General features: G+C 43.8%; 1 protein-coding gene and 1 non-coding gene across 12 annotated transcripts in view; both read left to right on the top strand.

Moving 5' to 3' along the window:
• USP28 (ubiquitin specific peptidase 28) overlaps positions 1 to 16,282 on the top strand; it is a 67,817-nt gene extending 51,535 nt beyond the window's left edge. For 8 of the 11 annotated variants that reach the window (XM_047878183.1, XM_047878182.1, XM_047878184.1 and 5 more), the window contains 12 exons: positions 1,544 to 1,614; positions 2,985 to 3,213; positions 6,038 to 6,232; positions 7,015 to 7,154; positions 7,300 to 7,485; positions 8,516 to 8,611; positions 9,299 to 9,477; positions 9,588 to 9,666; positions 10,491 to 10,570; positions 11,097 to 11,220; positions 13,219 to 13,414; positions 15,047 to 16,282. In XM_047878183.1, the coding sequence (XP_047734139.1) occupies positions 1,544 to 1,614; positions 2,985 to 3,213; positions 6,038 to 6,232; positions 7,015 to 7,154; positions 7,300 to 7,485; positions 8,516 to 8,611; positions 9,299 to 9,477; positions 9,588 to 9,666; positions 10,491 to 10,570; positions 11,097 to 11,220; positions 13,219 to 13,414; positions 15,047 to 15,222 (1,751 nt within the window). In that variant the 3' untranslated portion in view covers positions 15,223 to 16,282. Of the gene's footprint in view, positions 1 to 1,543; positions 1,647 to 2,984; positions 3,214 to 6,037; positions 6,233 to 7,014; positions 7,155 to 7,299; positions 7,486 to 8,515; positions 8,612 to 9,298; positions 9,478 to 9,587; positions 9,667 to 10,490; positions 10,571 to 11,096; positions 11,221 to 13,218; positions 13,415 to 15,046 lie in introns of those variants that run through there. The other 3 variants (XM_047878185.1, XM_047878186.1, XM_047878191.1) reach the window with 2 other exon arrangements.
• A 3,514-nt stretch (positions 16,283 to 19,796) lies between these two features.
• On the top strand, positions 19,797 to 19,900 carry LOC125147229 (U6 spliceosomal RNA). Its single transcript, XR_007145070.1, has one exon. It is a non-coding gene; the product is annotated as a U6 spliceosomal RNA (small nuclear RNA).
• The last annotated feature ends 6,178 nt before the right edge of the window (positions 19,901 to 26,078 follow it).

The following is a 26,078-nucleotide window of genomic DNA, read 5'->3' as shown; positions in this document are numbered from 1 at the left end:
CATAAATGATGGAGAGAGGCATGATTCTGACGTGGGGATTGGGACTTCTTTTGCACTTTTGGTTCCTCCCATTATACAGCTGTGGAAAGACTCCTCCTAGAAACTCCTCAAAATCTCTAGGAACTCTTGGGACGCTTAGATGCACGTGATCACCTTTGGCTGGGATTTTTCCGCATCTGCTGATTTCTGTTCCTATAGTTCATGTGAACTCTGGCTTTTGTTGACCCAAACTTAGAATTTAGCTCTCTTAGATTTCTACTTTTAAAGACTTGTCTAGGGCTACCTAGCTGGCTCAGTTAGTTAAGAGTCTGACCAGCTCAAGTCATATTTCACGGTTCGTGGGTTTGAGCCCCGTGTCTGGCTCTGCAATGACAGTGCATGAGCTTGCTTACGATTTTTCTCTGTGTCCCTGCTCACTCTCTGTCTTTCTCTCTCTCAAAATAAATAAACATTAAAAAAAAAGTCTTGTATGAAGTACGTTTTACTGAAGGCTAATTAGGCAGAGAATGAGCAGTGGACACAATGTAAAATGGAATTATTCAGCATTATGGGTTTTTTTTTTTTAATGTTTATTTATTTTTTGAGAGAGAGAGAGAAAGAGCATGAGCAGGGGAGGGGCAGGGAGAGGGAGACAAAGAATCCCAAGCAGGCTCTGCACTATCATCATAGAGCCTGATGCGGGAGTCGAAGTCACCGAAATCAAGAGTCGGACACTTAACTGACTGGGCCACTGGGCGCCCCATTCAGCATTCTGTTTTTAAAGGTCCTTTGGCATTGTCATCTTGTTGCTCACTTTCCCTCCTCCCCTTCCTTTCTCCTTTTATCTAGAGGGCAGAATGAATGAATGAATGAATATCATCATCATCATCATTAGGGACATCTGGGTGGCTCAGTCTGTTGAGCATCTGACTTCAGCTCAGGTCATAATGTCACTGTTCGTAGTTCAAGCCCTGCATCAGGCTCTCTGCTGTCAGCATGGAGCCTGCTTCAGATCCTCTGTCCCCCTCCCTCTCTCTCTGCACCTCCCCTGCTTGCGTTTTCTCTCTCTCTCTCTCTCTCTCTCTCTCTCTCTCTCTCTCTCTCTCTCAAAAATAAATCAACATTAAAAAAAAAATCAGATCAGTCAAATCACATTGGTCAAATCAAATCAAATCATCAAATCCAGATCCCTCCTAAGTTCTTATCACAGAAATCTCACCTCTTTCTTCTCCTCTCCAGTCGCGTATGAGGAACATACATTTTTACACCCAAAGTGACCCATTAAGGTCTTTTTCTAAACAGAGACTGCTTCTTTTGGGGGAAATGTTGGTGCCAATTATAAGAGAGAACTTTTTAAAACCTTAATGCAAATTGTGATGAACTAAAAGCCTTCATAACCTAAAGCATTAGCTGCTTTGAAAGCATCCAGTCTTTTGTGGCTCATAGAATTTGAAATCGCCAGAGCGCCAGGGATAGAGACACAGTACTTTTTGGTTGGCTGTATGGAACGAAATCATTTTAACTAAGTTTTTTTTTGTGTGTGTGTGTGTGTTTTTTTTAACAGATTTAAAGAATTGTATTGCAAGCACTACCCAGACTATTGAGCAGATGTATTGCGACCCACTCCTTCGTCAGGTAGAATGAAAATTGATGGGAAAGTAGTCAAGGCATGTCCTCATGTGCTAATGGTAGATCAAAGAGAAAATTGGATAGTTTTCTTTGAGACTGAACGGGAGCCTCCCTGAGACCTAAGAATAGACTTAGGACAGAAATAGGTATTTTGCTGTTTATTTTTAGGCCCAAACAGGGAATATATCTTCTAACAATTACATTTAACACATACTTGTTTTGATTTTGCCCATGGTATTTTTTCATATAGTAGAAAGGTTTATTGTCAAGTGTTAAAAATTTCTCATAAAGTGGTAGTTTAAGTCATGTGGTGAGGAAAACCCCAGGCAGGGACTGGTTACCCACCCTTTCCACAGTATCCTGTCCTTGGTGATGCTTTGTTTAGCAGTGTGCTTTCAAGCTTTATTTCCCTCATAACTCCAGAACGGAATGTGGCCAGGGCAGAAATTCTTATTGTCCACATGCACTTTTGTTTAGAATAACCTTGTGGGCACAGAGAGGAAAAGATGCTCCAGCCAGAGGCTCGTGTGTGCAGGGTTGGAGGAGGAGGAGAGCTCTGTCTGATTCCAGGTCTCATGGAGGCACAGTAGGAACGCGCCATGTAAATCTTGGGTTTTCTTCATTTGCTCTTCCGTATTATTTCACAAATTTCACTGCCATAAAAACATGCCAAAATACTGATTGAATACAGGCTTAACTTGACTCTCTGGCTGATTTTCCTTTTTCCTCAATATTTACTTGGCACCTTAAGTATTGCTCTCTGTGTTCTCCATATTGAAAAAGAACAAATGCTTTTCAAACATTGAAACAAATAAGTATGTCGTTGAAAGGGTCTTCACCCCAGAGAGGTGGATGGATCCCTTGGAAGAAGAAATATGAGGACCATATGACTGATTCATGATGAAGTGTGCTAACTTGAAATTTGGTACAAAATAAAATCAGCACAGAGCAAGACCAGTACTAAACTTGCCACATGTCCCTAACGCAGTATACCTTTTCTCAGCAGGAGTGGTGAAAGTGATTCTATTTTTAGGTAAACTGAGTTTGGAATTGGGAGGATAAATAGGTCTGCATTATCTTTGACTTCAGCTCTGGGATTTTAGGAATTTAAAGAGTCATCAAAGATGCCATCTCGTTCAGCTATGTGGTTTTAAAGCTTCATGAGTTGAAACATAATTTGGTAAATTCCAAGGCTGTGTTTTGTTGCTTCCTATGGAATCAGCAAGATGTTTTGATATTAACCCCATATCAAACACATGTATAAAGAGGCAATTTTCTTATGTCTCATAGTTGGCAGTAAGCTTGAAGTGTAATAGCCTACACTTTCTCGTTCACGTTGCTTAACCTAACTCAAGAATATGCCTTCTGCTCTGCAGGTGCCTTATCGCTTGCACGCAGTTCTCGTTCATGAAGGACAAGCCAATGCTGGACACTACTGGGCCTATATCTATAATCAACCCCGACAAGTCTGGCTCAAGTACAATGACATCTCTGTTACTGAATCTTCCTGGGAAGAACTTGAAAGAGATTCTTATGGGGGCCTGAGAAACGTTAGTGCTTACTGTCTGATGTACATTAATGACAAGCTGCCGCACTTCAATGCAGGTAAAAATAGCCTAACGGAAGCTCGAGATGGGGAGAATCTGTACTGCTCACAGAAGGGAACAACCTTGTAGTCTTTTTGTTTTTGTTTTTAAACTAGAACTTGGGGCGCCTGGGTGGCTCAGTCGGTTAAGCGTCTGACCTGGGTTCAGGTCATGATGTCACAGTTCCTGGGTTCATGATTTCAAGCCCTGCGTTGGGCTCTGTGCTGATAGCTTGAAGCCTGGAGCCTGCTTCAGATTCTGTGTCTCCTTCTCTCTCTGCCCCTCCCCTGCTCGTGCTCTGTCTCTCTCTCTCATAAATAAATCAACATCAAAAATTTTTTTTTAAATAATTAAACTAGAACTTACTTTTTTTTTTTTAATTTTAAGCTAATTTATTTAGTTTTGAGAGAGAGAAAGCGTAGGTGGGGGAGGGGCAGAGAGAGAACAGAGAGAAAATCCCAAGCAGGCTCCACACTGCCAGCACGGAGCCCGATTCAGGGTTCAAGCTCAAAAACCGTGAGATCATGACCTGAGCCAAAACCAAGAGCCGGTTGCTTAACCAACTAAGCCACCCAGGCGCCCCTGAATTAGAACTTACTATAAAGTAATAATGCACTTAAAAAATACAGTGCAAAATAGAATGAAAAGAAATAAGTTTGCTTTCCTGCTTCTATCCTGGAGCCCAACATATATCTGTTCTTTAGGTTTCTTATGTAGTATTCAGGAAGTGATCTAGGCACATGCTAGGTTTTATCTAGCAGTGTCTGTCCCCACCCCATTTCCCCCCCAAATGGGATATTTTTCCATTCTATCCTGCATCTTTCCCATCACTCATGTGTATTAGTGATCTCTCTCTTTTTTTTTTAAGTTTATTTATTTTGAGAAAGAGAGAGAGCATGAGCAGGAGAGGAGGGAGAGAGAATCCCAAGCAGGCTCCACGCCATCAGTGCAGAGTCCGACGCAGGGCTCAAAATCACCAGCCATGGGATCATGACATGAGCTGAGACCAAGAGTCAGACACTTACTTAACTGACTGAGACACCTAGGCGCCCCAATGATCTCTATATCTTTATAAATAGAACCAACTCATTCTTTTTAACAACTACATAATAATTCCATTGCATGAAGTATGTATATAATTCGTTAAGCCAGCTTCCCACTGATAGACTTTTATATTGTCTCTAATTTTTTTTCTTTTTTAGTGCCATCTTTGTGCACATGGTTTTGCGTCCTTTGAGAATAGCTAGATTCTATGAGTAGATTTGCCTGAATAATTTCATACCCCTCATAATACAACTGATTCTAAGAGCAATCATAATTATCATTTATATTAGAACTTTACTCCTTACTACATCTTTCAAACTTTATTTCTCTAATAATTTAGAACTCTAAAAGACACAGTAGGAACTCATTACCTGCATGTTCTTGGTACTCTGCTCGTCCAGAGTCACACAGCCAGTAAGCAGCTGGCAGGCCCAGGATTCCAGATCCAATTCTGACTCCAAATTCTGTCACCTTCCATTTACTTTACTCTCTCTTTCTTTCTTTCACATTTTCTGAAAGAGGTCTTGCGACCAGCATTTCACATCTAAAATAATAAAAGGAAAACCTTTTCTTTTCATATTCAGGCTGTACTTTGTTGAGTAAGTAAGAAAACACAGAAGGCATTTTGTCCAGGGAGTGCATTGTCTTTCCAATTGGCAGTGTGGCTGGGGGACCAGGGGATGGAGAGAATGACCACTTAGCAGTAACTGATCTTCATAATTGCATCTTTGCACATGAAAGAGGGAACAGCTGCTTGTGGGGGGCGTACAAATGACTGGACTATTGTTGGTCGTATATATGGCAGCCTTGTTATTACACATATGGTCCATTCTTCTACTGTAGAAACACATAAGTGGAAGCTGTCATTTTCCTAACGAAAAGGCTAGTTAATGGCAACCAGGAAGTAGATGTGTTGTTCTACTGTAGGCTTTTGTATTTTGATTTAGTCACAGGATTAGAAATGAAATTTAATATGCCCTTGATATCCTTGTCATTTTTCCCCAAAGCCTTTAATTATCCCCTAGGTATTATATACCATCTAAGCATTGTGTCCCATGGCTTTCTGATAGCACTTAACATGTGTGAAACTTGAGGCAGTATAAATGTCTTGGAATTCACTTCTAACCGTCTTGAGATGGATATTCTTTTTTTTTTTTTAATTTTTTTTTAACATTCATTTATTTTTGAGAGACAGAGAGAGACAGAGCGTGAGTGAGTAGGGGAGGGGGACAGAGAGAGAGGGAGACACAGAATCCAAAGCAGGTACCAGGCTCTGAGCTGTCAGCACAGAGCCTGATGTGGGGCTCGAACCCATAAACTAGGAGATCATGACCTGAGCCAAAGTCAGACACTCAACCGACTGAGTGTCTAGGCACCCATAGATGGATATTCTTATCAACAATAGTTGTACTGTTTACATTGATAAAACTGTTCAGCTTGAAATTCCCATTGGATCTAACGATTTTCTGGATTTCCAAGAAATGTTTGGTCCGTTCCTGCTATTTTGCCAGTGATTGGCCTCTATTCCAAATTCTTACTCTTTATTCATCCATCCATTCAACAGATATTCAGTGTATGCCTACCTGTTAATCTTCCAGGTACACTTATTGGTGTGCTGTGACTGTTGGCTTTATATTGTCCTTCTGTTGGATTATGAATGTATGTATGTATTTTTCACGTGGAGTAAGAAAAAGGACCGAGTGTCTTATTTTCCTTCTTTCTAGAAAGGACCTTCTGATTCCTGGTGACCTTTTGCTGGATGGCACTCCCTTTTAACTCTGTCTTTGCTCTTGACTCAGAGGCGGCCCCAATTGAATCAGATCAGATGTTGGGAGAAGTGGATGCCCTGTCTGTTGAACTGAAGCATTACATTCAGGAAGATAACTGGAGGTTTGAGCAGGAGGTCGAGGAGTGGGAAGAAGAACAGTCCTGCAAAATCCCTCAGATGGAATCGTCCAGCAGCTCAGTGTCCCAGGATTTCTCCACATCCCCAGGTATCGGTGAAGGGCACGCAAACCAGTGATCCAGTAGCATCCAGTCTGCACGATGTATAGTTCAAATGTCGTGGGTATTACACAACCTCACAGAACAGCTTGTGGCTTCAGAATGTCTTTCCTGATGAGCAGAAAGAATATCAGAAAGACCAGCTCCCTGTACTTTCAGTCTGTTCAGTTTTCACATGTTTCCTGGGTTGTAGGAGAAGGTATGATGGGATTAATAAGGGTTCTCCAAGGGCGTTCTCTTCTAACCAGCAGCAGTTTGTGGTAAGGCTCCTCGACATCAAGAAACAGGACAAAGTTGGGAGCACATTAAATTGTACAGAACCACCCGTGGGCTCTCGTTGAAGTAGATACCTCTTCGATTCCCTAGTTCCGAGGGGAAATTTGCACAGGGTTAGTTTTGTTTTTTTTTTTTTTTAATTTTTTTTTTTTTTCAACGTTTTATTTTATTTTTGGGACAGAGAGAGACAGAGCATGAATGGGGGAGGGGCAGAGAGAGAGGGAGACACAGAATCGGAAACAGGCTCCAGGCTCCGAGCCATCAGCCCAGAGCCCGACGCGGGGCTCGAACTCACGGACCGTGAGATCGTGACCTGGCTGAAGTCGGACGCTTAACCGACTGCGCCACCCAGGCGCCCCGCACAGGGTTAGTTTTTTAAAGGCCCGTTAGAAGGGCTGTAAATGAAACTCCGTGTCTGTTTTGCTTGCCTTTTTACAGAGTGTTCTAGACATTGCTTATCATCACATGCTGATTCCTTTGTGCCATTCTTTATCAGAGCCCTCAGTAGCCTCTTCCCATGGGGTCCGCTGTTTGTCTTCCGAGCACGCTGTGATCGCAAAGGAGCAGACGGCGCAGGCGATTGCGAACACAGCACACGCCTATGAGCGGGGCGGCGTGGAAGCCGCGCTGAACGAGGTGAGGACGTCGATGGCGCCTGCTGCCAGCCAGAATTGCCACCGTTCCCCACCTTTCCATTATTCTGTGTCTCTGCTCCATTTAACCACCCCCTCTTTATTTCTCCTGTTTTCTTTTACTCTTTCTCCCCATCCTGCTGCCACAGCTTCAGGAAGTTGAGCCCGAGAAGCCCATGTCCCCGGAAACAAACCCCGCAGGGCAGACAGAGCAGCCCCCAAAGGCTGGTGACACAGAGTCTGCTGCCCAGCCTGACTCTGAGGCCTCTGAAGTCGAGATTCCCAGTGTGGGAAGGATTCTGGTTAGAGCGGACGCAGATGGATATGATGAGGAGGTACAGAGATGAGGGCAGGATTCAGCTGTGTGTCGCTGCTCTTCTGTTGCCTCCCCATGTGACCGAATCTACTTTTTTAAGGTGTTTGGCAGTAGTTCGTATTGAAACAAATATTCCTAATTGAAACAACTAATGAACAAGAGGGCCCATCTGGTTTTGACCTTAGCTACTGTTCTTTAAAAGAGAGCCTTGGAGCCTTGTGCCTGCTGTCCGCTGCCCCTGGTGGGTATCTACCCAGGCATATACTCACGGAGGCCCCTGCAGGGTCTAGTGGCTCAGAAAGATAGTGTTTAGTTCCTTTTTTGGTATTATGAGTGGGAAAAAAAAAAAAAAGGCCTTTTCAATTAGGAGGCTTTGTCTTTGGTAGTATTAGCCCATTTTTTTCTGCCCAAATATCAAACTTGCAGTGGTGTATAGTGAGCAAAACAAATGTGAATCGAAGTCGTTTTTGATTCCAAAGCTTTTGGAAGAAGCTTTGGATCCCACGTTATTTATGGTTCGTCCCCTTTGGAGTTGTCACTGCACATTAGCAGTCATGAACCCTGTCCCTCGAAATCTCTGAAAGCGTTTGATTTTATAAAGTCATATTAGCATATCGCCTAATTTCGAGTGTCTTAAGTGTAAAACATTTAAACATTTTTAGTTAAACTCTAGAATATTTGTGTACTGGAACACACACCCAGATTACAGAACAAAATTGGAATTCTCACTGCAGACACTTCCCCTGGGAGACCTGTAATTTAACTTGATTCTTCAGCAGTCGCCATTTGTAGATATTTTCAGATACCCGTCTTAGTTCATCCGCAAAATTAGAATACATAGGGACAGCCTGTCTTGGGCAAAGTCCCGACATGCTGTGCAGTGACGGGGCTGTGGGTGTGCATGGGGGGCGGGTGCGCAGATCTGGGCCGGCCACGGGCACGCCGCCCCACTTCACTTCAGCCGCCCACTCGCCTCTCTGTCACTCATTCTTCTTTTGAACTTTTCTTCTCTCCTTTTTCTCTCCGTGTTGTGTGCCTTCTTGTGGTAGGTGATGCTGAGCCCTGCCATGCAAGGGGTCATCCTGGCCATAGCTAAAGCCCGTCAGACCTTTGACCGAGATGGGTCTGAAGCAGGGCTTATTAAGGTATCTCTGTTTGTTTTTTTTTTTTAATCTAATATCCTTACACCACAAGTATCATAATAATGGAGCCGTAATTCTATTAGATGGTAAAAAAAAAAATGGGATGAAGTGTGTTTTTCTTTAACACCTAAAATTCCACTTCCGGTATTGCACCACCGACAGCGCCCCCTCTCGGGGTGAACGCAGCCTTGGCAAGCTGTGCCCAACTGGATCACAACTAGCCTGGAGGGCTGGTCGTGGTCCTTAGGAGATCTCCATTAATAGAGCTGCCTCTGTGGTGTGAGGGCCATGATAGAAGATGAGCTAAGAAAGCAGGCCCTGCTTTTTAAGGTACCTGAGTAAAACGTAAGGTACTTGAATAAATTGCATTCATGTGAATTTTTAAAATTCAGGTCCTTGGAACTCCAGGATACGCCCAAACTCATTAGAACGAAATACTTGTTTTTCTTAGAATTTTATGCGAGAGACAAATTTCTTAGAGCACAGTGCGTCTGCGGTGCCACGGCGAGTTTTAGCCCTCGTGACAGGCAGACAAGTCCCAGGTTCCGCACTTGCCTCTGTAATTCCCCAGTAGGAGCTCTTTCAAGTCTTCTTGGAGTTCTGCAACACCTCTCTAACGTAGGCATCGGGTTGTGCGAACGGAAGGCCACAGCGCCCCCTCCTGCTCACTGCCGACCTTGTCGTCAACAGGCATTCCACGAAGAGTACTCCAGGCTCTACCAGCTGGCCAAGGAGACGCCCACGGCCCACAGCGACCCTCGGCTCCAGCACGTGCTTGTCTACTTTTTCCAAAATGAGGCGCCCAAGAGGGTGGTGGAGCGGACCCTCCTGGAACAGTTTGCAGATAAAAATCTCAGCTACGATGAAAGGTGAGGAGGGAAACGCGCAGGCGCACCACCCGCCGCTTCCGGCGCAAGCCCCTCCCACCCCTGCTGGGCAGGCCGGGCCTCTCACTGCTCTCTGACCTTGGCCCACCCAGGTCCATCAGCATCATGAAGGTGGCGCAGGCCAAGCTGCAGGAGATTGGTCCAGAGGACATGAATATGGAAGAGTACAAGGTGAAGTCTCCTCTTTAAGTGTGCTAAACAAAAACATCAACTCTTGAGGCAAAACGTAACAATTTTGTGTTATCACAGACTGACTAGCCTCCACCCGCTCCCCCCAAAAAACCCACAATTGGGTGCCAATGGATAAATGAGCTCTAACCCTCAGAGTAGCCGGTTTCTTTGTTCGATTCTTCTATTGGAGTAAATTAATGCTTCCTTTCCGTTTAATACCTACTCTAGCCTTCGACCCAGGCAGTAAAATTCTTGATTCATGGTTTGGTTTCTTGTAAAATAATACTGTTTGCTGGTATTTCTGTATTCCAAATGAAACTTCTGTGCGTAAAAATGCATACATAACTGCAAATTTCCCAAAAAAGCAGTGTGTTAGAAGGAAAACAGTGTTCTGTGACACCTAACGGGGTCCCACTGCACCCCACTGAGCTCAAGTGCTCTTCTGAATGACTGGAACAGCCTTGTCCTTCCGTGTCCCCTGCACACGCATGGTTTTGTCAGAACCTGAGAGGCATCTGTTGAAACCAGAACTGCAGGACTTTGACAGGGGTGTTGGAAATGAGAATAATAAAGTCTAAAGCTCCTGTGAAATAAATATTTCTGTTCCTCGGGAAGTAATAGCTCACTGAAAATGAAGGTCAGCAGTGGGCTTTTGTTGTAAATATTGAACACATCATTCTCGAAAAGCTTTTGTGTTTGTTGTGTTTGTGCCTGGCCATACGTGCTCAATAACTATTTGTATAGAGTTTAAAACTTAGTGTGGTGGGAAGTGTAGAGAAAGTTCCTGGTGATCATCATCGCTAACGGTAGTCATTCCTTTGCAGAAGTGGCATGAGGATTATAGTTTGTTTCGAAAGGTGTCTGTGTATCTCCTCACGGGTCTGGAACTCTACCAAAAAGGAAAGTATGTTGGCCTTTTATGTCTCTCGGATTGTTGGTCAGGGCACTGTTACCTGCTGGTGGCCACCCGGGAACAGAGAGAACCATAGCCATGTGTTCCCTCCCTTGTCCCACGTGGCAGGGCACCTCTGCTTTTCCCACTGTTTTACTAACCATCACATGTGGTTTTTCATCCTTTACGTAGTGATAGATGCATTGGTGAAAAGACGTAATGGCCAGATTTTCTCTGTGATAAAGATGAACTCAGAAAATGAAGTTTAGAGTTGTCACGGACCTTAGAGTTGGTTTAGAGTTGAAGAAAATGGAAAGCCAGGGAAGTTTCACGATTGGGCTTGGGTCTCTTGGCCAGTCTGTAGAAGGGCAGAGACTGGCTGCAGTCAGAGTATCCCACGCTGCCTCTGTCCTGAGGACAGTTATTTTTCCATAATTGGAGCTACAGAAATTTTTGTGCTGGGGAACAGAGAGGCCTGAGCCCTAGATTTTGGAGAAAGAAGGAGCACTCATCTGTCATTTATCCACCATTTTCTAAGGTACCAAGAGGCACTCTCCTACCTGGTATATGCCTACCAGAGCAATGCCGCCCTGCTGACCAAGGGGCCCCGCCGGGGGGTGAAGGAATCCGTCATCGCTTTGTACCGGCGAAAGTGCCTTCTGGTTTGTACTGTTTGTGTAAAGCCTTATGATTTTTATTATTTTCTTGTCTTTACCTCTGCTCCTTGAAGCCGTGAAGAAATACGACTTAAAAGACAAAATAACCTTGGGTAGGTTGTAGATTTTTCTAAACTCTTAGGAGTAGTTGTACATTGAGCCAGATTATTTTAGGTCACTTAAATGAATATAATTCTTCTTCAACCCCCGAGAGAAGCTAGGATGACAATCAGTTATCCTTTTTTCTGTGCCCTCTATGCACACCTGCATTACACGGTTTACTGCATTGCTTCTCTAGTGGATTGTGAGTTCGTTGAACACAGACCCTTTTCTTATTTCTTTTTGTGTGTTTTATTGTAAAGATTTTATTTTTTTTAAGTGATCTCCCCACCAAACGTGGGGCTCGAACTCACAACCCTGAGATCAAGAGTTACATGCTTTACCCACTGAGCCACCCCTCACAGATCCTTTTCTTATTCAGCTGTTTTCTCTGTGTCTGGCACATCGTAAGACTGTAATAGATGTGTCTTGAAGAAATGCAGTGTTTTTTCTATGTTCCCTGCTAAGCTAAAAGATGAGAATTTGGTGATTTCTAAGAAACTCCTCCTCCCTCTCCCCCTTTTTTTTATGTTTATTTTTGAGAGAGAGAAACCATGAGCAGGGGAAGGGCAGAGAGAGAGGGAGACAGAGGATCTGCAGTGGGCTCCTTGCTGACAGCCGACAGCCCGATGCAGGGCTGAAACTCGTGAGCTGTGAAATCACGATCTGAGCCAAAGTTGGACGCTTAACTCACCGAGCCACCCAGGTGCCCCAAGACTGCAGTTTTGTTTTGTTTTTTTTTTTAAAGATACAAATTATAAGAATTGGTCCTGCTGGGACACCTGGGTGGCTCAGTCAGTTAACTGTTTGACTCTTGATCTCAGGGTTGTGAGTTTAAGCCCCATGTTGGGCTCTGTGCTGGACATGAAGTCTACTTAAAAAAAAAAAAAAAAAAAAATTAGTCCTGCTGTTCTGTTAATATCACTGTCATACAACACTGAAGATCTAACCTGGCCTGTTTTGCATTTGGCAGTCATGGGGAATGGCAGACCCATATCCCCTCTGCCTATCCAAGGGTTTATATAGTGCTCGTCCTTCAGAGATCTGTAGAGGGGTGGCTTGCCTTCTGATTGTGAGCTCGCATTTGTCTTCCTGACACCCAGCAGGATTGCCCTTCCCGGGAAGAGCTGGGCCAGCATTCCTGCCACTGCCTTGTTACTACCAGTGGCAGTGCTTTTACAGTGCTTTTACTCAATAGCACTTGTTACTACCAGATGGAGGAGATTCAGTCATGATGTGTATTCATCTCAAGATTTTCATTTTCTGATTTATACCTTGATTTCCGTATCAGTTATAGGTTGTGGCAGGGCATTTTGAAGCTAAAAGAAGGGCCTTGTAGATTTGATGGATCTGAATTTTATTAGAGCCATGCTTTTATGTTTGAAATCACCAAATACAGTTTGCATGTCCTACTCAGCTGCTGCAGGTGGGTGGTAACAGTGATTTGGGTTCTTTCCATCACTGGCTCTCAGCATTCAGCAGGCATCACAATGACATAGGGAGCGTTCCCTCCTTGGACTGTCAAACCAGAGGCTCTGGGGAGGGGCCCAGGGCATCAGCATGTCTTCTGCAGGTGAGATTGTGGTGCTCAGTGGAGATCGAGAGCCATTGAATAGGCCTTTTAGTGGAAGCATGTGTTAAGCAAGACCTGGACTTGTAAGTTTAGGTAAGTGGGTCACAGACTTTGCTACATTAGAATCGCCTTGGGAGCTTTTAAAACTCCGAGTGCCCCAGTCACCTGCATACCAGTCAAATCAGCGTATCTAGGATGGGGCATCAGTAGTTTTTAAAATTCCCAGGAAATTCCAATATGCAGTAAAGTTTGGGAACCGTTTGTTTAGGCTCTTCTAAAATAGGTATTTATCCTTTTCAGACACCGCCCCCCACTCTGCCTTTTATCTATAGGAGCTGAATGCCAAGGCAGCTTCTCTCTTTGAAACAAACGACGACCACTCTGTAACAGAGGGCATTAATGTGATGAATGAGCTGATCATTCCCTGCATTCACCTTATCATTAATAATGACATCTCCAAGGATGACCTACATGCCATTGAGATCATGAGAAACCATTGGTGCTCTTACCTTGGACAAGATATTGCGGGTATGTTGTTGTTAGCACTTGGAATAAATTCTTTCTTCTTCTTCTTCTTTTTTTTTTAATAAGTTTATTTATTTATTTTGAGAGAGACAGAGAGAGTGCAAACAGGGCAGGGCAGAGAGAGAGGGAGAGTCTCAAGCAGGCTTCTTGCTGTCAGTATAGAGCCCCATGCAGGGCTTGAACTCCCACAACTGTGAGATCATGACCTGAGCCCAGATCAAGAGTCGGACACTCACTGACTGAGCCACCCAAGCCCTCCCTCACTTGCAATAATTTCTAAGGCTCTTGAGACTTTTAGAAATTACAGTGCTTTTACTCAATGGCACTGGTTATCAAACCTTTTTAAAGGATTATTGAAGCATCGAAGTTGGTTGGAAGTGGCTCTGCTCTACTGAAACAAGGGACAGGATCCTAGGCCTCTGTCCCTCTTAAGACCTTCCTTCACCTCCTCTGTAGCTGCTGAAGACTTCACAGACAGCCCAGAAGTCCTGTTAAAAATTTTTCTCCTCTCCAGGGACGTCAGACTTGCATTACTTTTTCATCTGTCAAAATCTGAACTCCAATTTTATAGTTTAAAAATCAAAATGTTTATGCACTTTGATTACCTGATGGTGCCATAACTCAATTTTCCTGTGACTTGAAGTTGTAAGACAGAACACCCACTATTAACTGTGATGCCCTTGAGATTAGTAGGATAGCAAATGAAATAGTCTTGCTCGTCCAAAGCATTTTGGAGAGGGGAGCTTAAAACTAGTCATTTTTAGGTGAGTTTGGTAGACTTAGAAAGTTGGTATGTATTCTAATATGAAGCCTCTTGGTTAGTTTCTCACTGATGTAAAGATATTTTATTGACTTATTGAAGTGTTTACATTTACAGTATTAATATGAATTTCCTTTTAACATCTTGGGTTTTTCTTTTTCTTTTTTTTTTTTTTAATTTTTTTTAACGTTTATTTATTTTTGAGACAGAGAGAGACAGAGCATGAATGGGGGAGGGTCAGAGAGAGAGGGAGACACAGAATCCGAAACAGGCTCCAGGCTCTGAGCCATCAGCACAGAGCCTGACACGGGGCTCGAACTCATGGACCGCGAGATTGTGACCTGAGCTGAAGTCGGACGCTTAGCCGACTGAGCCACCCAGGCGCCCCTTGGGTTTTTCTTTAGACTATGTCTATATATGTGTGTGTGTGTGTGTGTGTGTGTGTGTGTGTGTGTGTGTGTGATATATACCTTTACTTAATGCCATGTGTGCACATTGGTATGCTTTAATCATCGAAAGAAAATACACCATTCTATTTATGGTAGAGAGTATCCTGTCCAGTTTTTCAAATTTTAGACGGATGGTAGATTAGAAGGCCTGCCAGTGAAATGAATAGGCAGTGTTATCCTGGCACACATCATACGGCTTAAAGCAGTGACCTCACTCTTTGGTATATCTGGCAAGTAGTCTTTGCCCCTGGTTCGACTTAAAGGAATTGTTATTTGTTGTTAGCTGGCCAGCACAATGCAGTGACCTTCGAGGCTGGGTGACGGATGGACTCTGTGGAAGACCTTCCCATATAGTTGCAGACTTAACTACTTTTTACTCAGAGATCTGTTTAGCTGTATATGTAACCATCTGCTTTCCCTCCACAGAAAATCTACAGCTGTGCTTAGGGGAGTTCCTACCCAGGCTTCTCGATCCTTCTGCAGAAATCATTGTCTTGAAGGAGCCTCCAACTATTCGACCCAATTCTCCCTATGACCTTTGTAGCCGATTTGCAGCTGTCATGGAGTCAATTCAGGGGGTGTCAACTGTGACAGTGAAGTAAGCCCCCACATGTTCAAGGCTCACTTTGGTCCGTGGCTGCCTGCCTGTTGCACAGAAGTCTGTCATCACAGTGTTTGCCCTGGGGAAGGAATTAGGTGGGAAAGTAAGATTCAGATCCAGCCCCCAACCATGCTCTGCGTGTAAAGAAGGATTGAAAATAAAATTGCACTTTTTAGGTACAGAATCATAAAAGCAATTTCATCACAAAAGACAAGAACCATTGTATTAAGGTATCGAATTACGTCACAAGACCTGAAATGCCTCTTGTACCTACACGCGTGTTCGAATGCTCGAGCTTTTTTGTAACTCTCTTGCCACTTTTAAAATTATCCTGCAGGCATAAATATTTTTGACAGTGGAATAGAAGGGTGATCCATCAGAACCTGAACCAGATGAACAGCTATAGTTATTTCATCAAATACAGATGACATTTCAAAGTTCTAAATGGCAAGAGATGAGAGCTCTGAGCCTCGCCTGTCTCTTGATGGGAGAAGACAAAATGCATTGCTAATGAACTACCGCCCTTCACGTGTGGGTAGAAACCTAAGGGCACGTGGCAGCAAGGGCTGCAAAGTCAAAAGAAAGCTGCCTTTCCTTTCTTCTCTCTCTCTCATTTTATATTTTTTAAATAAACCAGAAAACCTCACACTCAGTCCCGAGTGAAAGAAAGGAAAGCAGTAAGGACCTTAGACTGAACGGCGTTGTGAATCGTCACTAAGACAGGAGAGCGTTGGGATTTCAGTAAAAGCTTTTGGCATCCGAAAACTGTCAACAGCAGGTGTCTGAGGCCGCTGCTGGCCCCAAAGAACGTTTGGATGCCCCTCCCCTTTTGTGCTCCGAAAAAAAAATAAGGGGTGAGGGTTTGTAAAAAGAAAAAAAAAGAATATATATATGTATATGTAGAGAGAGAACTATCCCCTGTTGACCATTTTTAAAAGGCTCCAGATTGGATATCGTGTTTTAACCCAAATTTTAACGTTAATGAGGGAATAGTGGGCGGGAAGAACACTCGATACAACTATGCAGATTTTATAAATGTGCAATAAAAGTATCTGTTGTACCTTTGGTGTCCAGGATGGCCTTCATTTAAGCACCCATTTTCTGGAAGTCGGTAAACTCAGTAAGCGTTTGTCACGTTCCAGTTTTTCTTCTTTAAAAAAAAAGGTTCTTTTTAATGTTTATATTTTATTTTTGAGGTAGAGACAGAGCAGGATCTGGGGAGGGACAGAATCTGAAGGAGGCTCCAGGCTCCTAGCTGTCAGCACAGAACCCAAAGCGGGGCTCGAACTCGTCAACCGTGAGATCACAACCTGAGCCGAAGTTGGACGCTTAACCGACTGAGCCACCCAGGTGCTTCATTTTTTCTTCTTTAAAAGAAAAAAAAAGCAGATGAAAGGGTTGAGAATCTTGCGGATTCTTGAGCAGCCCCTAGTGGTGGCTGGTGTCCCACACCCCCTTTGCTAGGTGCACTGCACAAAGTGTATCTACTTTGTAATTTAGAAGGCAAAAAAATTATTCGCTTAGGGGCGCCTGGGTGGCTTGGTCAGTTGGGCGTCCGACTTCGGCTCAGGTCATGATCTCACGGTCCGTGAGTTCGAGCCCCGCATCGGGCTCTGTGCTGACAGCTCAGAGCCTGGAGCCTGTTTCAGATTCTGTGTCTCCCTCTCTATCTGCTCCTCCCCAGTTCATGCTCTGTCTCTCTGTCTCAAAAATAAATAAAAGTTAAAAAAAAAAATTAAGAAAAACAAAGACATTTAAAAAAAAATTCACTTAAAACCGACCTTCTTACATTTTGACTAAATTAACAGTAGGCAGTCCTTTACAGAATTTCAGAGCTGTGTTTGTGTTTCAGAGCTCAATGCGAGGATCGTGGTTTCATGGGAAATTGATCCGTCTTCTTACCCTTTAATTTGCTTCACTGTTTAAAATTCTGGGGGCCACCGTTTGCTGTTCACTTTCTTTTTTAAATTTTTTTTTAATGTTTATTTATTTTTGAGACAGAGAGAGACAGAGCATGAATGGGGGAGGGGCAGAGAGAGAGGGAGACACAGAATCGGAAGCAGGCTCCAGGCTCTGAGCCATCAGCCCAGAGCCTGACGCAGGGCTCGAACTCACGGACCGTGAGATCGTGACCTGAGCCGGAGTCGGACGCTCAACCGACTGAGCCACCCAGGCGCCCCTGCTGTTCACTTTTTAATCTCTGTCATCATTGAGCCCTGTGCCCAGTTGTATTATTTCACTTTCTGTAATGGCCCTGGGATGATGACAGGGACTGGTCTGTCCAAGGTCATAGATGTTTTAGGCACTGGAGCCAGGACACGAACCTTTGGCAGTCTCACTGCATAGCCTGTGCTTTAAACAACCGTTCAACTGTCCTTGGCGGTCTTGTAAAATCTTTTGGTTTGTACCTTTCTACATGTGCTACCTTCTGGTCAGTTCTTGGGAGTCTATAATCGACCAAGACAGGAACAGATGGACATTTGTATGTTTGGTGTGGGGTAGTTTCTGTCATTTGGAGCCACCCAAACCACCCAGTGGGGTGCTGAGGAGTAATGTCTTAACTCACTTTCACTGGGTGCTTTGGGTACAGCCTGGTTTCTTAAGGGGTCCACAAACTGCCTCAGGCCAAGAATGGTTTTCACATGTTTAAAGGATTGTGAAAAAGCAGGATGAGGGCCAGGAAGGTGGTGGGAGGAGAGAGGGAAGAAATGTATTTGACCCTTACCCAGAACGATTTAAGGGTTTGGTCAGGGCACTTGACCTCAGCATAAATTCCCTTGAGACTGGGTTTAGGCTTTCTTTGGCTAGCTGGAATTGCAGCCCTCCTCTGCTTGCATTTGTTAGCTCCTTTCAGAACTCCAAGGTGTATGAACGCGTTTTTTTCCTACCTGCTTCAAGAGAGAAGCGTGAAGTACGTACATAGAATAGTTGAAGTAATGAATGAACCAGAGGCAAGGACTGAATGAAGGGCTGGGGTATAGCAGAGATGGGATAGAAGGAATGATTCATTGTAGCAGTAGTTTATCCATTTTCATTGCTTGGTTTACTGTATTTCTTTGCATGCCCCTATCTTGCAGTTTATTCTGCTAATTGTCATTTTGGTTTCCAGGTTTTGGCTACTATCTAACACTGCCAGGAGCATGCATGTGCATGTATTTCCATGCACGCACGAATGCATTTCTGTTGGTATGGAACTGTGAGTGGAATTACTGGGCCACAGGGCATGTGGGTCACAAAGGGTGACAGGGATAGATGGCTACGTCTTTATTAGGCACTGTCCCACAAGTTCCCAAAGCCATTACGCCAACTGAAACTCCCGTGGTAGTTGGTGAGCTCCTGTTACCCTGTATCCTTGTCAAGATTTGGTTTTGTCAGTATTTTTAATTATAGCCATTATGGTAGATGTGCGATACTGTTTTAATTTGCCCTTTGCACACTAACGATGTTGAGCATCTCTTTACATGCTTATTGGCCTTTGGCTATTTTGTGCAATACCTAGTTAAGTCTCCTGCCTCCTTGTTTTGTTGGATTTACTGTCTTGCTAACGTATTGATGTGTAAGAACTGTAAAAAAAGATACCCAGTTACGGAAACTTTTTATATGCATTGCATGTATCTTCTGCCACTCTGGTTTTTCGCTCCTGATGGCTTGATGAAAACAAATTGTTAACATCGTCCAATTTACTAGTCTTTCCCATCACGGTTAGTTAACGGTATTGTGCCCTGTTGAGGAAATCATTATGTCATGAAGACATTCTGTGTTATCTCCCAGAAGTTTTGCTGTTTGACCTTTCCCAGTTAGCTGACTGACCCCAGTAGCTTTCACTGTGTTTTTCCCAGTACTGTGCCTTTGTCATAAACCATGGGTCTATGTAGGGTTCTGTTTCTGGGCTCTTTTACCTGTTCCATTGGTACGTTTGTCTACTCGTAGCAATATCACACTGTCTTAATTAGTGTAGCTTTATGAATCTTGATTTCCAGTACAATAAATCATCCAGTTTTGAACGTCCTAAGATCATCTTGTTTATTCTTAATCTTTTGTATTGCCGTATACATTTTAGAATCAGTTTGTCAGTTTCACACATACAGATTTCCAGGGATTTTGATTAGGTTTACAGTGACTATAGATAATTTGGAATTGACATCTTCTTTTTAAATTTTTTTTTTTTCAACGTTTATTTATTTTTGGGACAGAGAGAGACAGAGCATGAACGGGGGAGGGGCAGAGAGAGAGGGAGACACAGAATCGGAAGCAGGCTCCAGGCTCTGAGCCATCAGCCCAGAGCCTGACGCGGGGCTCGAACTCACGGACCGCGAGATCGTGACCTGGCTGAAGTCGGACGCTTAACCGACTGCGCCACCCAGGCGCCCCTGGAATTGACATCTTCTAATCTATGAACATTGTATATCCTGCTTATGTAGGTTTTCTTTAATTTCTGTATAAAGTTCTTCCGTATCTTCCATAAATTGATTCCTAGATCTTTGATGTTTTTCAAGGTATTGTAAGTGTTGTCATTTTTGGAATTACATTTTTAATTGTTTTGTTGCTGGCATCTAAAAACAAATCGATGTTTTTGTGCTTGCTTCGGCAGCACATATACTAAAATTGGAACAATACCGAGATTAGCACGGCCTCTGCACAAGGATGACGCCCAAATTTGAGAAAGAAATTGATATTTTTATATCTACTCTGTATCTAATGACATTGATAAGTTCAGTTGCTAATTCTAATAGTTGATCAGTAATTTTTTGTAAAAAGTTTTTTTTCTGTGCACAATTATATTGTCTGTGAATGATGGCTTTTATTTCTTTATTTCAGGTCCTTGCAACATTTATTTTTCTTGCCTGATCACACTTACTAAGACCTCTGGTACAATCCTGAATAGAAGTGGTGATACTGGGCATCTTTGTGTCCTAATATCAGGGGGGAAAGTTTTCAATATTTCATCATTAAGTATGCTGTAGGCTTTTTGTAAATTCCATTTATTAGGTAAAGAAAGATTCCTTCTATTCCTGTTTTGCAAAGAGTTTTTTAAAAAATTATGAATGCCTGTTGAAATTTATCAACTTTTTTTCTAGATCTATTGGAATGATTACGTGGGTCTTTTCCTTTATTCTGTTCATGTGTGAATTATGTTTATTCACTTTAAGTGTTAAACCATGTGTTGCCAGAAGACAGTGATCATATTTTCATATGTACATGGAATTTTTCATATTTTGTTAAGGATTTTTGCATGTATGTTCATGAGAAAAACTGGCCTTTACTTTTCTTATTACATTCTTGTCAGGGTTTTAGTATCAAGATTATTCTGGCCTTATTGAATGAATTGGGAAATGCTCTCTCATCTGAGATCGTCTGAGCTTAGAATTACATGTTTTTGTAGGCGTGCTTTTCATTATGGTAAAGCAGTCTTTTTGATACCTACAGCATTTTTGGATTTTTTGGGTTACTTCTTCTTGTGTGAATTTTGGAAAATTGTTAGAAATTTGTCCTGTTTCATCTAAAATTTATATTTTACTGGCAGAAAGTTCATAATACCTCATGATTTTCCTTCCTTCCTCCATTTTCCTTTCTTCCTTTTTCTTCCTTTCCTTCCTTCCTTCCTTCCTCCCTCCCTCCCTCCCTAGGATCTATGATGTTCTAGTGATGCTGAAACTGGGTGATGTGTATTTTTTTTCTGGTCACTATTTTCAGGGGTTTATTAGGTCTTTTCAAGGAACTATATTTTGCTTTTGTTTACATTTCTTTTTTGTTTGGGTTGGGTGAGGGGGGTCTGCTTTTTTTTTTTTTTAACGTTTATTTATTTTTGAGACAGAGAGAGACAGAGCATGAACGGGGGAGGGGCAGAGAGAGAGGGAGACACAGAATCAGAAACAGGCTCCAGGCTCTGAGCCATCAGCCCAGAGCCCGACGCGGGGCTCGAACTCACGGACCGCGAGATTGTGACCCGAGCTGAAGTCGGACGCCTAACCGACTGAGCCACCCAGGCGCCCCGAGGCGGGTGGGGGGGGGGGGGGTCTGCTTTTTTAACGGAAAGCTCTTCAGCAGTGGTTCTTAACCTTAGCTGCCAGTCCAGGATCATCCGTGTCACAGTAAAACAACAGCAGCTGGCCTTCAACCCTGCAGATCCTGACTTGTTAGATTTGGGCTGGGACCCCGTTGCTTGTGCTTAGAAGGGCATCACAGGTGATTCTGATGTACAGGCACAGCTGAGAGCCACTCCTTCAAAGAACATCTGTGCCTGCTAAGGAAGTGGCTTTTACGTTGTCGCCCACACCCCGAATTCTTTGGTCTTACAAAAAAAGCTCTAGAACCTCCTTCAGTGAGAGTTTACAGGCTTTCATGTTTTCTGGACGAATGTGTTCTGGCACTCCTCATGTTGAACTCGACTCTGATAGAGATATCGAAAATATAGTTCTTGTAATTCACCTTCCTTTTAATTCCCATAAACACATCAGTTCCCTAAAGTTTGCTCTTAGGCTCAGCTTCTCAGCTATTTGGTCATTACAGTACTTTTTTCTGAACCTTGAAAAAAAATTTCCCGCATTCTAAGTTGTTGGACAATAAACTGAACTATTAATCTACTGCAAGGAAGAGTAGAACTGGCTTAAGAGATTTTCAGGACCTTTTCCATGTCTTCCTCCTTTCAACACTGTGGCTTGCTGCACTGCCCATCAGGCTGTTCGCAGGTTATGATGACCTCTCGACCTCCTGTGGACCATTTATAGGCAGGTGAATGGGTCCTACAGGACAGAGACCTGGTCTCTCCCCTTGTCAAAAATAAGATAATAAGCCTGATTGCTCCTGTTACATCAGGTGGACCAGAAACTGTGATGATAAGCAACGAACAGGAATATTAACTTTGAGTAGGAATAGAGGCTAGACCTCCCATAGAATGTAGGCGACTTGGAATTGATATGTTGGCACGAAAGTGGTGCCCAGGAACCAGCAGTAGTCATTCTTCAAAACTGAATGTATGTTGGTCCCAGTGCTAAAGCAGACATGGAAGGGTAGCCCGTTTTCTGTCTAGAGTCCTGATGGTGGGCTAGACGTGTCCTTGCATGCCGAAGACGGTCTTCTCAAGGTGGCATGCAGGTTTTAATAGTAAGAACACAATTCCCAGTGATGGCCAGAAAGTAGCATGGTCGTTCACTGAGTCACCCTGACTATCCCTGCATAAGGAATAGCCGGATCTCCTCCACGAGTTGCACAGGTTTCCAGCTTTCCTGACCCACAAATCACGGCAGAATCGGTGTCTCTTCCAAGAAGATGTTTCATGGAAAGAATATTGACACTGGAATCTGACACACCTGAGCTCAATTACTGGCTGAACGTGTTTTCCTGGTCTGTGAAACAGGAAAATACTTACCTCGTAGTTAATGTTTTAAGAGTCAAGGACAAAATAGATGTAGCAGTGACTCAGTGTGAGCAGAGCCCTGGATGCAGTTCTCATGGGGAAACTTGTCACAGGATGAGAATTTTAAGGGCTGGCCAGACCTGTGCAGGGCTCACAGGTCGGTTCTAAGTAATTGGGGTGTACGTAGATATCCAGAGGGTTATGGGTCTCTGGCAAGTGGAAGTGTTCATATTGGCCAATCTGACTGGCAGAGAGAAATGTTGAAGGGATCGGACCTCATGCTGGATAGAAACAGCGTCTTCTGCCTGATTCTTCTCCTGTTTTAGATACATTTTTTTCCTTTAATTGTGCTATGGAAAAGCTTGAGCTTGGTAAGGTACAGGGAGTCAATAGTTTTCTTTTTGGTTCCATTGCCACCTTCCATTATGATCCTATGGATCTCGTTTCCCTGCCCCCGACAGCATCTCAGGAAGATTGCATAGCTGTACTGTCATGTGGGAGCCTTAAAACAAAGATTTGCATGTATTGCAGAGTCTGGACCCATCTAGACCAGTTCGGTCATTCTTTTTTTGGGCACTTCTCCCCTCACCTTAGTCCAGGCCTTGGCCCGATGGTCAGGGGCTAGCAGTAAGGAAGCGGCCACAGGATGTTGTTCCTCTCCCCCCTGCTCTGTGCCTCTCCTCACCCCCAACTCCTGGCTCCCCTAGAGCCTGAGGGAGGAGGCTTTGTAGGAGAAGGCAAGGGATGTTGTCTACTTTAAAAAACAAACAAACAAACAAACAAAAAACAGTAATATTCTCCTGGTTCTCAAATGTCCTTTGTTAGGTCAGGAATGCAATTACTAGCTCTTGTGTGAGGTATTTTATGTGTTCTCCAGACAACCCTGTAGAAACCTCCGCACTGTCCTTTGATGTGGCTTTTGGACTTCCTGGCTGACTTACAGACCTTCTAAGCTCTTGGTTAAGTCATTCGCCCCTCCCAGCAGTGCTCTGGGACAGTGTCACCCAGACTGGCTCCCCTGCATCCACTTGGGCTGTGGAAAGCTCACCACCCGCCCCACAGAGGCCAAGTGCAGGTGCTGCTGTCATGACCCACTCCGGCCAGCCTCCTGATTCAGACTGCCCTCACTGGGTACCAGGCACCCTTCTCTGTGCCTCTGCAACACAGGTCAGGTTTTCTCAAGAACTTTCTTGGGCACCATCCTGAGGGCAGCAGGCGTGGGCCTATGCAGCTTCCGCAGCTCAGCAGGGGTGGGGTGGGTGTGTTTCAGGTACTGTCTGCCCTGCTAGAAACAACTCCCATCTCTACATGGTTCTCTCGAGGTCCATCTCCACCCTGTTCTCACATAGAAGGGTTGAGAACATCACCATACCCGCCCCCCCCCCAACTGTTAAGAATTCCCTTCCAGGAATCCACCTAATGAATCTGTGTGCTTCGTTTATATAGGCTGTTGGGTGTGGCGCTGGCCAGCTTGGCCCTTTCTTGGAAGCAGTGTATTAGCCCCTGTCTTTAGAACTGGGGGCACATAGCACCCATGGGACTTGACTTTGAGGCTTTGTTAAAAATTCTGAGCAACAGAGAAGTCTAAGCTACATTCTATAGATGTGGATGAAATAGCAAGAATGGCTTAAAAAATAAATCCATCAATCAGTAGAGTGGAAAGTGACCTCCAGTTTCTTTGGTTCTATGTTTGAAGCCAGTGACTACAAACATTTTCCTAACTCTGAGTGTCCTTTGCTCTCATCCTGGCTGCTAAGACACATCTCCTGTCCAGAAGCTCATGAAACTACTTCTGACTTCTCTCCCATCCCCAAATGTGTCTAACCCACATTGGCTTCCCTTAGGACTTTTTCCTCTAGAGTCTTGGAGTCTTGGAGGCCCAGAAGGGTAACAGATGGGTATTAAAAAAAAATTTTTTTTAACGTTTATTTTTTTTGAAGGAGAGAGAGAGTGTGTGTGAGCAGGGGAGGGGCAGAAGAGAGGGAGACACAGAATCCGAAGTAGGCTCCAGGCTCTGAGCTGTCAGCACAGAGCCTGATGTGGGGCTCAAACCCACGAGCTGTGAGGTCATGACCTGAGCTAAAGTCAGATGCTTAACTGACTGAGCTCCAGATGAGTATTTTAATAGGGATCTTCTGGAATGCCTTGTCTGCTGATGGCAAGGTTTTCAGACCCAAAGGCAGGCTGGTGGGGAGGATGGCACTGAGGCATCAAATCTGGTGAGTCCCTGAGTTTCTTTCTTACAGTGTGTGCACATAATAAAAGCTTTTGACTTGAAATTCCGATTGACTGGTGTCCTTTGCTGTTTCTAATACACATGACAACACACCTCTCCATGTGTAGCCACAATAAAGAAGTGTTTTTCATGTTAGAATAATTTGCTGCAAGTCTACATGAGAAAAGGCTGAGTTGAAGCCAAGACTTAATTAGTTCTATTTTTATCTCTCATTATTTTCCCTACAAAGTAGGTAGATGAAAACAGTGGCAGTTTTAAGTGAAAAGCATCTTCTTCCTCTAAAAGTGGATTCACATCCCTGTCTGGGAATGACATGCTGTTGATTATTTGGGAATCAATCAACAATTCTCATCCCCATTTAAAAAATGCTGCTGTGTCCTTGATAGGGAAAGTTAGGAAGACAAAATATTTTCTTAACAAATATTTAGTGTGTGGGGTGTGTGTGTGTGTGTGTGTTTCCATTGGAGGACATGATCACACGCTGGTGACAAATATCCCATTAGCACCTGCAAACATGGGATTGGGACAAAGGCTGGGAGCCACCAGAAGGAACAGGTGAGCCACCTGGCAGTAAAAACCCTATGTTTAGGCCTCAACAAAAGCACAAAGGACAAGATTTTTCTTTGTAGTTCTTTGGTTTTTCCTTCTGCTTCATTGCTAATTTTTCCCTTGGTCTGGTGGATTATCTCAGCAACCCAACTTTAAGAAGCAACAGGATGGGGTGAAGAAAGACTGCCCTGATGTTGAAGCCCTGGGTTCAAGTCCTGACCAGGTAATTACTCACCATGGGCAGGTTGCCTAAATTTTCTGGATCTCAGTTTCCTCATTAGCAAACCAAATAATATCTGCTCTCCCAACCTCCAAAAAACCTCTCAAGATGTGTTTAATAATACTACCAAGATACGTGGAAGTGTTTTGTAAACTCTTACTCCCTACACAATCGTGTCATCAGGGAAACTGTGTGCGGGTGAGGTGTTAGAGGAGAGGGAGCAGGTACAGCTGTGGTCACCTGGGGGCTGAGTTCCAACTCTTGGCCACATGCTTGGCTTCCTGTGGTCCTGAAGGTAGAGACAGTGTCCCGTAATATGACCTGTAGGCTCTGCAAGTCTGGCTGCTTCCTACCTCACTCGCCTTGCGTTCTACATTTTTCTTTCTCCAACCAGAACTGCTGTCCACCCTTCAGCTTTTACCCAATTATTGCTTCTTTAGGGTATCCATGCGGGACTCCCGGCTAGGTTGCAATTTCTCCTGTTGCGTGATCTTA

The sequence above is a fragment of the Prionailurus viverrinus genome, chromosome D1, assembly GCF_022837055.1.
Source record: "Prionailurus viverrinus isolate Anna chromosome D1, UM_Priviv_1.0, whole genome shotgun sequence".
Taxonomy (NCBI): Eukaryota; Metazoa; Chordata; class Mammalia; order Carnivora; family Felidae; genus Prionailurus; species Prionailurus viverrinus.
Note: the sequence above shows the minus strand (reverse complement) of the source record. Positions and strands in the feature narration are given on the sequence as shown.